Consider the following 14,209-nt stretch of genomic DNA (forward strand, 5'->3'; position numbering starts at 1 on the left):
CAGTAGCCAATTCAGTTGGCAGTTTTTTTTGCACGAGATGTAAGTTGCTCTTTCTTTGAGCAGTCTGAGGTAGGGCTAGTGGAAGAAGAAGAGACGGTGATCTGGAATAACTTGCTTCCATCTCCTTTTGGGAACTTAGAAACTTTATTGTTTACTTACAGCTTAAAGGATCTTCAGGAATCAACAGCACTGTAAGTGGTAGCTGGGAGCTGTACCCCTCTGTGATACCTCAAACATAGTCATGTTCAAGAATTCATCTGCTGAAGCAGCAAGATGCTGGCACCCTGCTTCCACAGTGGCCTCTTAAGTATCATTTCAAGTTAGGTGCTTTTTATTCTTTAGTTACTTGCTAAAGCTGTTCAGAATGCCAAGATTCACAGGTAGGCTTTTAAAAATGCCATATTTTGTTGATTTCTGAGGGGTAACAGTGTTGTTCAGCTATCTAATTAAGTTTTATTCCAAGACAAGGGCACAAGGATGAATTTCAGCAGAACAAAAGCATTTCCTGCTCATTTTAGGGAGGAAATGAGTAACACTGTATGGAAGGGACAACTCTTTTATTAAGAGAAATTATCAAATAATTCTTAACAAGGAGGAAGGTTTCCTTTTCTGAGCTTTGGCTGGAACGTTACTCTTGCCCAAGGGACTGTTCTGAAACCAGACTTCCTTCGACCTGATTTGCCTGGATCTGGGAGCCGTGTCTCCACCATTGCTTATCTCAATGTCCACAGGATCAGGAAGGGTTTGTAGCCATTGCATCAGTTGGCATTTATTACAGTGCATGGGTGGGGGAAGTCCTGGGGCTGGCATCTGTCTAAGATTTGCCCTCTCATGTAAGTGGGTAAATCCCCACTAGAGAAACTGATCTGCCTTTGTCTGACCTGTGCCTAGATTTGAGTGGTGAAATGGGACCATTTCTAGGTGTGCACAAGGTGGTCTTGTTGGTGGGAAGCTTTTCAGTGAGGGCTGTTGGCGGAGGTGCAGAGTGCAAGAGTTGATGAAGAGTTGGTGCAAAGTTAAGAGCTAGGGATGATGTTTTGTGGGGTTGCCTGCAAGGAAAGTGATGTTGAGTGAATATCATGTCAGTGGTTGTCACTTCCACAATACCCTTAGTCATTCCAGGTTTCTCAGAAAGGGCTTTCAGGCATTCTTGTGATTGTCAGACCTTTCTTTCCACTTTTGAATGTGCGCACTCTGCTGTATTAGTCAGACTGATCTGAAATCTAAGCAGAGCCCTCTCCCGCCATGCTGTGTTGATTTCCGTCCCGACTGAATCATACTCTTTTCCCTTACGTACGGGGCCCAAGCAATATCTTTCTTCTAGTCTGTGCTGGAGACATGCTGCATGCAAGTCTTAATATTTTATCTATTTTAATACATTTCTTTGTGTAGTTTTGTATGCCTTTGGTTCCTGAATGGCACTTGAGGATGTATTTCTTTGGTTTGTTTTGCTTTTTGTGCTTTTTAAAATTTTAGTGTTTTTGAATGAATCATGGAGGGGAATTCATTTCTCTGCAGGAAAGCAGTATTGCCTGAAGTAGACCATGTATATTTACTTGTAGAAGCAGGGATGAAAAGTTGTTAGCTCCTCACTCTTATTTATTTAACGCAATTCTTTAGAGGTGACTCAATTCTACAAAAAGCCCTAACAATTGAATGGTTGCCTGAATGACCTACTGCACAATAACGCTTGCCGCTTACTGCCATTGAAAAAAATGGCATGATACTAATCTTTTCTATTTTTCTAGGCAGTTGGTTCCCTTTTATTCTGCTTTCCCTCTCAGAGTATTACTGATCTCCCTATGAAGAATCCATGTGTCCAAAGGTCTGAATCAAAGTCCTGGGTTCAGCTGTACATGAGTGGTGCTAGTTCCTCCGATACATGGCCAGAGTGTGCAGGCTGGAACAGGTGGGGCTTTCTGACTGTCTGCAGGTTTTAGTATCTTCCCCTAGTGAGCGATGCGTGGGTCGGTGCTTTCTTCTCAGCCGCTGTGTTGTGGGTTGATTTTGCATACCAACAAATGTACTTCAGTAAAAATCTATAGTGAAAAATGACTCTAAAGATGCTTTGTGCAAATACAGCTTACTGCAGGCGAGGAACAAAATAAGCTATATTGAGAAAAGGATACGTAATGGCAGTGGCAGCTGTGACTTCACTCATGGGATGAAGCAGCAGAGAGCTCTATAACAGGCAAGTTCTCTGTGTACATTGAGTTAGTAGGATGTGGCATAAGGAAAGAGCCTTGAATCCTGTTTTAGCTGGGTTTTGCTATTGTTTTTAAATCCACTGTCTACAGGAACAAGGGGTGAGTCGAGACCTGGAAGTAGTTTGGCAGAATATGCTGAATGGGAGAGGTGGATTTTAAGTCACATCTAGTTGTTTGAGTTGTGCAAGCAGTTGAGGCATCAAAACTTCAGAGACTTTTTTGTTTTGTTTTTTAATAGCCACATGATGCAGGCAGAAAAGCCCCTGTGGGGAAGACATTCCACTTCAGACTGGAATGCCCAAATGGAAATGACCTTGAATTTAAAACTGTCCCTTTTGTGTTGTAGCGTGTTCCCTGGCTCGAGAAGGTGCCCTGCGTGAGGCAGTGCCAAGCAATACATTCCCACCAGCGCATGGCCCTCAGAAGCTGAACTGTGCAGGGAGGGTTGCTTTGTTTTGGAAATTCGTGGGAGAGGTGTTTGAGTTTGTGGAGGGCTGTTTGCCTTTTTCTTTGCTGTTGAATTTGGAAATGAGCCTTTCCGCCCTCTTCTCTTAGCGCAGGCGGCAGAGGTTTCTCCTCAGCTCTTTGTTTATTTCTTGCAAGCTAAATAGCAAGCCGCCTGTGTATGCTTGTACGAATTGGTTCCTTTCCAAGCAGTGGGAGTGATTAAGGGAAAGGGCATTTAGCATTTAAGTTTCTGTTTTAGTGACACAAAGACAGCATCAAAGTTGACAGGCCCCCAAATTTGACCCTGACATGCTTCTCCCTTGCCACTTAGCAGACATTACTGTCCCACTCTTAAAGTTTTACGGCTAGTTTGCAAGTGTTCCCTAATCCCTTGGAGCATTTTTACAGAGAGAAGGATGCTAAAATGAACTGATGCTAATGGACTCTGTAGCTCCGGTCAAAGCTACCGAAATGCAAAATGAAGAGGGATATGGATAATTTTCTTCTCTTTCCAAACTCTCATCCTTTCATTTGGAGAAATGTTGGACATAACCCTTTTCCCTGTTGCATTCTTTCTTGTGGGAGATTTACAGCCCCAATACCTCCGCCTTCTTCCTGACACTGACAACTTTTTCCAAGTTATCAAGGTTTTTCAGATGAAGAAAATCTAGCTTTAGCTGAAATTCTGCATCCCAAAACAATAAGTATTTAGATGAGAGTACTTAATAATATGGTGATGAAGGAAAACGTGTGGTTTTGTCGTGGTAGCCTCTGAGGCACATAGATCCTTCAGAGGACACTGCTGTCAGCGTGACCAGGATGTGCTTGTGGCTATGGGTATGTGTCTATGAGGGCTCTTATCCCGCAGTTTTAACAGATGTTTCCTTAGATTTTTTCTACTATGTTCTTTTTAGCAATATTGCCCTGTTTTTATTGCCATTAGGCATTTGGTGAAAACATTATGCATTGCCATGGGCAAACTTGCCTTGTCCCTGAGCTTGATTAAGCTCCATTAGAGGCATTCATTCCTCTGGCAGTAGCAGTTTATAAAACACTTAAGTGCTGGCCCTGCACATGGTGGATTTATAAAAGGATGTCATTCTTGTGATGTCAGGAATACAAGACTTGGAAATGCTGGAATTCCTGTTTGCCATCTGTTTCTATGGCCCTTTCCTAGTAGAGCTCTTTTCCTCTAGAATCCAAGGATCTTTAATCAAAACTGTTTTGCTTATATTGGGAAAGAGGAAATCCCAAATTCTGGAGGAGATTATACGTTTCTTGACCTTTTCTATGTGTATCTCAGAGGCAAACACTCTCTAATGAGTGCGTGAGCATATGTTTGTAGATTTAGTCTTTGGATGTATTTCCTAATGCAGGCACGCAGCAAGATGCTGGGTTGCGCATTTCTCTACAGCAGTCAAGATAACTTGTAACCCCCTTGTGAGGACAGTGAATTAGCTAGCCTGATCTACGAGACAGCTGTATACAAAGGACTAACTTACTAAATATTTCCAGCTATGTTCCTTGTGAGAAGCCTCATTTTACTTTGCGTGGCAAATGAAGGGTTGTGTTTTAGTCATTTGGTTCCAAGTGGCAAGGCAGACCTTGGGCCATGCAGCAACTTAGGAGACTGTCCTCTGTTTGGAGGAGAGTTCTGAGCCAGTGCAGCTTCTTTTCTTGCAGTCAGTGCTGCCCAGAAAACACTCAACAGGCTAGATTTGTTATCATAATAGAATTAGTTGTGGCTTGTCTTTTCCTCTTTGCTACTCATGGAAAAATATTGCAACTGTCTCATGTAGAAATGTGCTGGAGCATGAGCTGAAACTGTAGAATATCTTCAGAACAAAGTGACTCAGTTTGAAGTGCTCTTTGTGTGACTTGATTACTTAAAAGAGCCATAGGAGGAGGAGGAAAATTTTTTTTCAGTGGTTTCTGAAAAATCAAGCCATAAAACTGGTACTACTTGGGAAATCATTGACATAGTATGTATACATAGCACACATTAGAGCCTACAGAATCCCCGGTTCTTGCAATTCCATCAAGAGAGCTTGATCAAAATTGATAGCATCAGAAATGAGGTCAGCAGATGGTTTGACACTTAAAACATGAAGATTACATTAAAGTAGCCTACAGTATGATGAAACATTATTCCCTAAGGGTGAGCTGTCTCTTCTTCCCTTTTCTAGTATGTCCTGTTATGTATATATGCTAATAGCACTGTTGCTTTCCAACAGCATGCAAAGCAATGTTTCCTTTGCTGCTGCTTTCTCTGGTTATGGTCTTGTCCCATGCTGAAAATTTTGCTTTAGACTCAGTAATTTTCAAGGTTTGGTTCATCTTCCTCTGTGCTCATGTGAAGACTGGCTGTGGCACTATGGCTTAAACTAAAAGCAGTTAGAGTTTTTTATTTTTTTATTTTTTTTTTAATAAGAAAAAAAAAAAGAAGCAGCAGCAGGTGCTTCATCTTAAGTTGAAGAGTCAAAGCTGCCTTAGCTTTGCTAGGGCTGGAATGGGCTTGTTATCATCTGTGGACTGGATGAAGAAGGAGATCCTGGAACATTCAATGTTTTTTGCACTGATGCTTAAGAAATCCTCTCCTAGCATAAGGGCTTGCCACTGTCTCAGTATATTACAGATCAGAGCATGCCTTTTCTCTGCTCTGATAGAGCCTCAGAGAAAGGCCTTTTATCCCTCATGCCTGTGTACCCCCTTTTTGTAACAGACTTTAAGTGGGAGAGGCTGAAAGACTGAAGCTTGGCGTCTTGCTGGGGCCTGTGGAGAGTAAGAGGTTTAATGCTTTTGATACTGGAGCTCTTCTGTTCTTCTGTCACCAGTCACACAGAGGAGCCTTTAAAGAAATGTCCCAAGTTCCTTCAGAGATGCGGGCCTTTTGCTGGGTCTAGTTCATTTGCCAGCAGTATGACACCAGGGAGGATTTGCACCTGGCAGGTGCTGGGTGGGAGGCAGCCAGTCAGGATAGGACCTGGACTGAGAAGAGTTAGAACGATTTCCGCAAGCAGGTGATCCCTTTAAAGAGGTAGTCACCTATCTATACCATGGAAAGCTCGCAGAGCTCTGGCCTACGCTTGAGCTGAGGGAGAAGACGGCAAAGTAGTTGCCATGCATCCTTTTCATGGATGTCTGAGAAGACTTTCTCCACTCTAATACCTGAATTTTCTGAGTGAAAACTGTTACTGTGGTGGGGTGGAAGGTCAAAATGCTGCAAGGCAAGATTGGGCTCTTTGGTTGCCTCACAGAGAGGAAGACTGCATCTTCTTCAGGCTCAGGCCATACTGACCTTTCACATGTTACATTTCTACCTTGCAGGTGGTTTCATCCCAACATCAGTGGAATCGAGGCAGAGAAGCTGCTCCTGACCCGAGGGGTCCATGGCAGCTTTCTGGCTCGGCCCAGTAAAAGCAACCCGGGAGATTTCACTCTCTCTGTCAGGTAAGCAAACAGCAGCAGACAAGAACTGGAAGAAGAGGCTGTCCCGAACTTTCCAGCACTTGCTGCTCCAATTAATGTATGTACAAGGAGGGGGACAGAGGTGATATCTTTGTAGTACCACTTGCAGTTACTGGGGAGAGATGGACTCTCCCCATCACTGCAGAGTTTGTGCTAAAAATTTCGTGCTACGCTTTCCCTGGCTCACTTATCCCTCTGGGATGCAGATGTGCTCATCCTGCCAGGCTTGGCTACATGCTTGGGGAATTTGATTTTTGGACCTATTGACATAAGTGGAAAAAGATAACATATATACTTAGGTTTATGGGGAGAGCAGGTTCAATCCCAGCAGGAATTAATTATCTCTCTCTGGTTTCAAAGGAACTTTATGTAGCTGCATTTGTGAGAGACTTGCTTTTTGTGTCTGTAAAGGATCCCAGGAACATCTCTATAAGAGTACTTACGTACTGACCAGCCTGCTGAGTTTTCAGCATATGCATCCCAGTGTCATATGCATCATCTTTAAAGTGCTCTTGTGTCTTTTGGGACCAAGGCAATTGTGGAAAGGAGGGTTGCAATTTTATGAATGCAGCCACTTAGGATACAGTGGAGCAGATGCACAGGATAGAACTCTCTGAAGGAGAAGTGAAGGAAAGAGGCAGAGCAGCATCAACCACTGAGTCCCTGAGATAAAAAGGGGGAGGTTGTGTGGTCAAGGCACTGGTTTGACCTCCTTCAGTGAGAGCAATCCATCTGGTGCCTTGGAGGGAAATAGCTCAGCAACGGTTCCTCTAGGCACTTGTAACACAAATCTCTGCTCCCCTCTCAATTTAAACAACCCTTATTTGTTTAGGAAACTCCATTGAGTTTATACATCCTTTTACCTACACTGTGTTTAGAGAAGCTTTGTGCAAACAACTGACTGGACAGAGCATTTCCACCTAGCAGGGTGCTGACATCTAACAGGATGTGAGCAACACCCAGCAGTGTTTGAGTCCCAGTCCTTTCCTGTGCTCCTCTTCCCCTCCAGCCATGTTGTGTGGGAGCTGCTTGCAGCTCAGAGCTGTATGTCAGTAAGACTTTACCCTCCCATTGCTGTCTTAACCACTCAGATGAAATGTTGCTTAGCCTTATTTCTTCCCCCTTGCATTTGTCTCTGGACTGGAAACATGAGCTCCTCTCTGCCCTGTGTGCAAAGTGCAGTCAATTCTTAGCTCTGGCAAGAGAGAGTATTTGGGAGTATTTGGAACCTTATTTATTATGTGCTGCCTTTTGTATTGAGGAGTAAAACCCATCAGGCAAAGCCCTTGCCCATCAGTTAGCACGGACCTCCTGTTGTGGAACAAGGCAACAGGGGAAAAAAATAGCTTTTTCTGTGTGTTGGCAAGGTGGAGAGTGTTTGGATCTGACTTCATTAGCTCACCCATAATCTTGCAGTCAGAAGTGACTGTGAGTTAATGAGAGAGACAGGAAATACGGTCTAATTAGAATGGAAAATATACTTAGTCACACAGAGCTGCCTTGAGCAAGTTATGACAGCAAGGGAATATGTGTTAGATGGGGTTGTCTTGGTGTGAGCTTAGTGTCTCTTTCCACGTAATTTTGCGAGTCAGGATGTTGTCTGATCATTGAGTGAAGTACTGACAGCACCTGCTCAGCCAGGCAACACGCAAGCCCAGGTGCAGGTCCTGCCTGTGCAACAGTGTCATGATGTGGAAAGATACCCAACTAGCAGCATAATTACTCTGAAATAGCAAGACAAATTGTTCTGCAGGGAGAGCCAACTCCCACACCTGCATTACTGCGTTTGTGCCTTGTGCTGTGGAGTCTTTCCATAACTCTGCATAATTTTCTTCTCCAGCTGTAGCCCTGCGCCTCAGTCACAGTCCATGTTTCTGCAGTTGTCACCTTTCACCTGCCCTGATCCATGGCCTCCCCTGTACCAGCTGTGGCACGTGCTAAGACTGAGTGGATAAAAAATTGGCCTCCAGTAAAACAGCCACTGCTGGCCATGGAGCTCCAAAGCATTGTTTTCATTGCCATTATTTATTTACTCCTTTATTTGTGGCAGAAGGCAGAGAGATTAGGGGAAAGGAGTGTCAGATTATCAGAGGGGATCCTGGACCACTTCCTCCTCTAGGGACACCTTTGCATTGCAGTAAATGTTTAATAACAGTATTGTTTTCATCATAAGCTCAAGCCAATTAGCACACTTAATGCATGGATATTGCCCTGCAGTAGAGATGTAAGTTACAAGTGGAGCCATACAGCTTACCCTAATATTATAGAATTAAACATTACCACCACAACCCACTGGCACGTTTTTGACCGGTAGAAAGTTTGACCAACTTCCATGAACAAACAGTGGTAAGTCTAAGCAAGCCAAAGCTGTGACACATACCATGTTTTCAGGAAAGCACGTTAAAAAATGCTTATTTGGGGGTCAAGAGCATGTTGCTCAGATGAAGCTAGGGCAAAATTGCTCTACCTAACCAGATATTGTCTCCAAGCAAAGTTTCCACACCCAAGCGTATAGGACAACTCTTGTCTCAAGTCATGGAACAGAGCAATGTGATGCAACTAGAGCTGCAATAGAGTACGGAATGAGTAGCTTAGTGCTGCGAAAGCTGAAAACTGGGGCTGTTGTCCTCCTTCTGTTTTCCCCTTTTTCCTTTACATTACACACAGATACAGATGAAACAATGCATTATCTGACAAAAATTGTCTCTGCATTGGACAGGGCTCTATATATCTGTATGTGTGTATGTATGTGTGTATGTATGTGTAATGCATGTATGCATTTTCTTTTCCAGAAATAAAAGGCTTTTAAAGGAAACAACACAAATACCTTTTAAAAAGCACTCAAAATCGAGGTATCTGTGGGAGAAAGCATCTTCAGGAAAACAGCCAAAGCCTCTTCCTCCTTTTTCCAACTCCCTTTCAACTTCTTCAAGGATGTCTGAAAACCAGTGAGGGAAAAGGCAGCTCCATTTAATTGCAGGGAGGATGTGGGCTGAAAAGAAAGCTAGAGATTGAGTTTTGGCTTACCAGACCACACACCGAGTGACCTGTGTGCTGGTGCACATCCAGATGTGTGTCCCTGAAGAGAGGCTAGGAACTAATATTATAAAAGTTATGGGAAGGTTTCCACAAAAGTCTGTGTCTACCTTCCCTTTTTTTTTGTTCCCCTTTGTGTACTCTTTTAGCCTTTACTATTGCAGCAAATAGCCTTCACAGGGCTTTGGGTTTTTCAGTCCTTAAGAGAAAGAGGCAAGCCACATGGAGAGGACATGATATGGTTAAGGAATGAATGATATTTCTTCTGGCCTTAAAATAATAGGAAAAAGCTCTTGGAAAAATTCTTGGCTTGGAGTCCAAACTGCTGGCAGTTTTTAATTGGCCATCTCCAGATTCTTGCGGCTGCTTTCATCAGTCCTCCTTCTGAAACGTGATCCTTCTTGGGGCATCTTTGCGGATGGGTACAAAGCTCATTCCACCTAGAAGGTGAGATGCACTTGCTGTAGTCCAGTGCCAAGAGGGCTGTGTTTCTGCAAAGTCTTTGGTGTGATGGTGGTGTGTCAATACTAGCTACTTAATTTGGATTTATTGGCTGGTTTTATCTCATTCTCTGGGCACTCCAGCAAATGTGGAACAGATCAGGAAGGAAAATGATCTGGCAACTTCAACTAAAGTATAATGATGATCGAGTGAGGCAGAAGTAGTATCCACTGTGCCTACACATGAGCTATCTCATTTTGGTTCTATGCGGTTGCTGCAGCACTGCTCTCTTTTGGAGGTATTTCAGTGTTGCCACAACTCAGATAATAAGATAGCTCTGCGTCATTGGATCAGTTAATGTGGGTGATGTTCCTCGTTGCAGGGATTGGCTTCTGTAGGTTATGAGAAGTGATGGCTGCCCAAGGATCTGACAGCACTTCAACACTTAATGTTTTCTTTGAAGTGGCTCACAAAACTGGCACTGAAAGGGGCTGTTTATGAGTAATGCCAGGAATGCCTTAGCTTTTCAACCTGCAAGGGGCTGTAAACTGGAACTGGGCTTGCAGGATTGTTATGGAAGCTCTTCTGGATGCTGGGAGCAGAGCCCATTGGTCAGGGAATTTTTGGTGGGTGCAAGCAGAGTTTGTCTGCATGTTGCAGTCCTGACAGACAAGGCAGCTTTTATAACAGCCTCCTGTCTTCTATGCAATATTGCACCTCCTTTTTCAAAAGGAGCTGGTACTGGGTTTGGCTTTGATAGTCAGTCTTCCAAATTTTAAACTTGACTCTGAAGAGAACAAGCCTCCTTTTGAAAGTGAAGGTTGGGGAGAAATGTAGGAGGCCACATAGGGAATGTCCTTTGTGTCAGGCCTTCAGTGCATGCCTGGATCGGCCAGCGAATGTTTTCCAAAGACCAAATATTTAGAATTGCTTATGAAGAAAGTGAGCAACTTCTTGCAGGTTTGGCCAGGTCTGGGTAAATAGCTTGAACAAAAGGAAAAGACATGTTGAAAGTCTGCTTAAGTGATTCTTGGTCTGTTGCCACAGCACTAATGCAAGTGCCAAGACAGTTGAGAACTATCTGTTAGAGACCCTATGTACTTGGTAATTCAGTCACAATTTACGGAAACAGATCTTATCTTGGTTCATGGGATACAATAAAAGTGCTTTTGGGTAACAAAATCTTATTAAAGAATTGCATTGTCTCCCAGAGTGGTATCCCTATTCTTAACTGGATTTTTTTATTTGTTTGGTTTTATTTTTTGCAAAAGGCTGCACAAATACTATTTAGGTGCAGGTTGAGACATGTAACTGAGGAGGACTTTATGTCCTATAAAATATAGACCCTGCTAAAAGGAGTAAATCAATACTATAAATGTTTTGCAGTGGTTGAATTGCTGCCTACAGACAATACAGATGGGGTGAAGGAAGAAATTTGGGTCTGGAAAAGAACTGAAGTCTTGGAAGAGGTTTTTTTTTTCAAAAACAATTTTCCTTGTGCTTCATCATAATAGCACTTATACTAGCCCTATTAAGGCCCTATAATGTAGTACAAATGCTTAATGAGAGACAAACCCTGATGCTGCCTTTTCCAAGCTAGGCCAGCCAGCTAAGGAAGTACTGACTTCATATTAGAGTTAGGAAACAAATGAAGACTCCACAGTCACCTTGGGAGTCTCAGAGAAGGCACTGAACAGCAATCAGATCATCAAATCTTGACCAAGTGCTTTCAGCACAGGACTGTCTTTCCCTTAAGAAAGCACATTCTCCTCTAGCAACTAAGTCTGTCTTTTGTCTTGGGATGACTTGAATTTATTTGGAAGTAGATAGTTCAGCCTGAGATGTATTGCTAACAGATACCTCTGTCTTATACTTACATTTGTTGTTGTTTACACATTTGGCATGGTGAGGGAGTCTGAAAGCCTCCTTTTGATGGCAGATGATAGGCAAATGGTGTGTGCTTCACATCCATTTCTAGGCTAAAAGAGGCTTTGCTTTAGGAGAATCTGGCAGAAGACTGGGTGTTTATGCCTGGGGCAGGTAGCACCTTCAGGAATGCAAAAAGCATAAGTGCCCCATAGGGAAACAGTGCCAGTGTATGACTTCACTGAGTACTTGGATGTCCTATGTCTTCCAGAGCTCCTAACACACCTGTGTGCAAGTGCATCACCTCCTAAGGCATTGCTGAGTCACTTCAGCAGTTTCTGTGGGCCTTCCGGCTGGGGCATGTGTGATCAGGGAATGCTCGGAGCCTTCCCAAGGAGCCTGTGTGACATGTCTGAGAGTTTGGATGACCCCTGCTCCCTGCAGCAGGAAGCAGAGTGCTCTGATGTCTGCTGTTGTCATGTACAGCATTTGGGAAGTGTGAGGCGGGAAGGGATGCCCTCCCTAGTCTCTCTGGCTTTCTGAGATGAAAGACCTGAGAGCAGGTGATGCCTGGCTAATCCTTAGCTCCCCCACCCCCCTCGCATATCCTCTTTTCGTTGGCTCAGACTGACTCAGGCCTTGTGATGTTTGTCTAATGGATAGCCTATTTGTGCCTAAATTGGGTGATGCTTGTCCAAGTTACCATGGTGAGCAGAAAGCCAAGTGCTGCTGTTGCCAGTTGAGCATATTACATCCATGTACTAGAACACAGCTGTTGTCTCAGGGCCTCACAAACTGTGGCTAAAATGGAGATATTGCAAGTGACCCTTCACCAACTTGGACTGCTGTGGTGGACTCTTTAAGAAGAGATGCTTTTAACTCTATCCCCTCAATACTGAGGTTCTCTTATAGCACTGACGGCCACATTTGGTGGCTGTTCTTTCTGCATGGTTAGGAGTTAGCGTTCTCCCATCTCAGATAAATTTGGTTCTAGAGAGAGATATCTTAGCCTGAATGTGCAGCATGGTAAATGCATGAATGATGCAGCAGTACTGAGCCCTCAGGAAAATACTGAGTATTTCCCCCCCCCCCCCCCCCCCATCCCCAAAGAAGAAAAAAAATGATGGCTTGGGATCCATTTGGATCCAAGGATCCATTCAATCATTGAACTTGCTATTGAAATAGCTGCTCTACTTTGGACACCTTAGGTGAGTAGCAGGGCTCAGGCAGTGAGCTGACTTGCTTTGTGCTGACAGTCACGAATTTAAGCTGACATCTAGCCATATGCCATGGCATGAAGTTTTTGAAATCCATACTTGATCCCTAGAATTCTCTTGGCCATACCTCTGAAAATGCATGCAAATATGAATTGATTTTTGTCTTTTTGTATTGGTAGATAGTAAGTTTTCTCTGTGAGCTCAGACAATCGTGTGATTGTAATCAAATATTCAGCCAAGCTTCTAAGCCCTGTGGGAGGCTCTTCCTGGTCTGCTTTGGGGTTTGGGGGGGAAGGGGTCACTCATACATACTGTGAGGTTCTAGGTTTTCTGGCTGCCTGACACAGGCAGAGAAAATGCATGACTAACAGTTTTTTTTGGATGCAAGAGACAAATGTATTTTTGACATTTAAAGCAGTTCTTCTGCCTTCAGTGACAAACAGTGGGATTTCTTTTTGTTTTGTTTTGTTTTGTGAGCCCTTCTTGTTAACTGTATTCCATTGCAAAGAACAGCAGTTTGCAGCTACACTGTTAGACAATGCAGTATGGACTGAAAACATTAGATTCAGATTCACCACCCGGAAATTTTTGGATCTAGAAAGATTCGTGGATATCTAGCAAGGGAGTTGTGCTGTTTGGAAAAGACTTGTCTTATTTGTACTGTAAAAGGAATAACCATTTCAACAAATTTCAACAAATGTTCTCATTTTGTATTTAATGTGTGCAGTGTAGGGGCTTGGGAAACATGATTCATTCTATAGCTGATGGTATTGGGTGGTGGTGAATTAGTTTCTTCCAAATTATCCTGAACGTGGTATAAAATTGCTCTTGAATGTTAGCAGTCACCTATACTCCTGCGTATTGTAAAAGGCATAGAATAGTCTTCAGCAGGGCTTTCTACCATGGCACATATTTCCTATGTTGAAGGAGTGATGGAGGGGAAAGGGGGGGGACGGCAAGCAAGGATGGCTTTGTGAAAAAAAGTGGGACTAATGTGTGGCTTGGAAGGTTAGTTTCAGGTTTTAGCTTTTGCCTTTATCTTTGGGACACCTTGCAAGAGCCCCTTTGTCTCTATGGGTTAGAGTTGTCCATCTGCGTAATGAGAATAAAAAGGCAAATCCAACTTCTCCCTTTTTAATTCCTCATACCTGTTCACACAATCCACTTTGCGGAGCACGATTTTTTTCTGTTCCTGTAGCACAAACGCAAAGCCACCCTGATCTCTGCTGAAAGTCTATAGATGGTTGCAATTAAGTTTGGTGGTGAAAAGAAGTTTAGCTGAGAATGGAGGCAGCCATCACTTGTCTGACTATCTCCAAAGCTACCAAAGAAGCCAGCTTCCACCAGCAAACAGTGCTGCATCCATGTACAAGAACTGTCCGTTTTAGTCAGAAGGTAGCCATGCCTTCAGTCATAAAGCAGCTGAGTATTTGGGCATAGTGCTTTCTTTCCTCAGGCAGTGCACTGAGGACACTATTTTGTGGATGCTGTTATGTGGAATCCAGTTCTGCTACCCAGCATAGAGCT

General features: G+C 43.4%; 1 protein-coding gene across 2 annotated transcripts in view; it reads left to right on the forward strand.

Annotated features, from left to right (window-relative positions):
- LOC134149997 (tyrosine-protein phosphatase non-receptor type 11-like) overlaps positions 1-14,209 on the forward strand; it is a 58,871-nt gene that overhangs the window by 26,152 nt on the left and 18,510 nt on the right. For both annotated transcript variants that reach the window (XM_062593419.1, XM_062593420.1), the window contains exon 2: positions 5,982-6,104. In XM_062593419.1, the coding sequence (XP_062449403.1) occupies positions 5,982-6,104 (123 nt within the window). The remainder of the gene's footprint in view (positions 1-5,981; positions 6,105-14,209) is intronic.

The sequence above is a fragment of the Rhea pennata genome, chromosome 22, assembly GCF_028389875.1.
Source record: "Rhea pennata isolate bPtePen1 chromosome 22, bPtePen1.pri, whole genome shotgun sequence".
NCBI classification, from domain to species: Eukaryota; Metazoa; Chordata; class Aves; order Rheiformes; family Rheidae; genus Rhea; species Rhea pennata.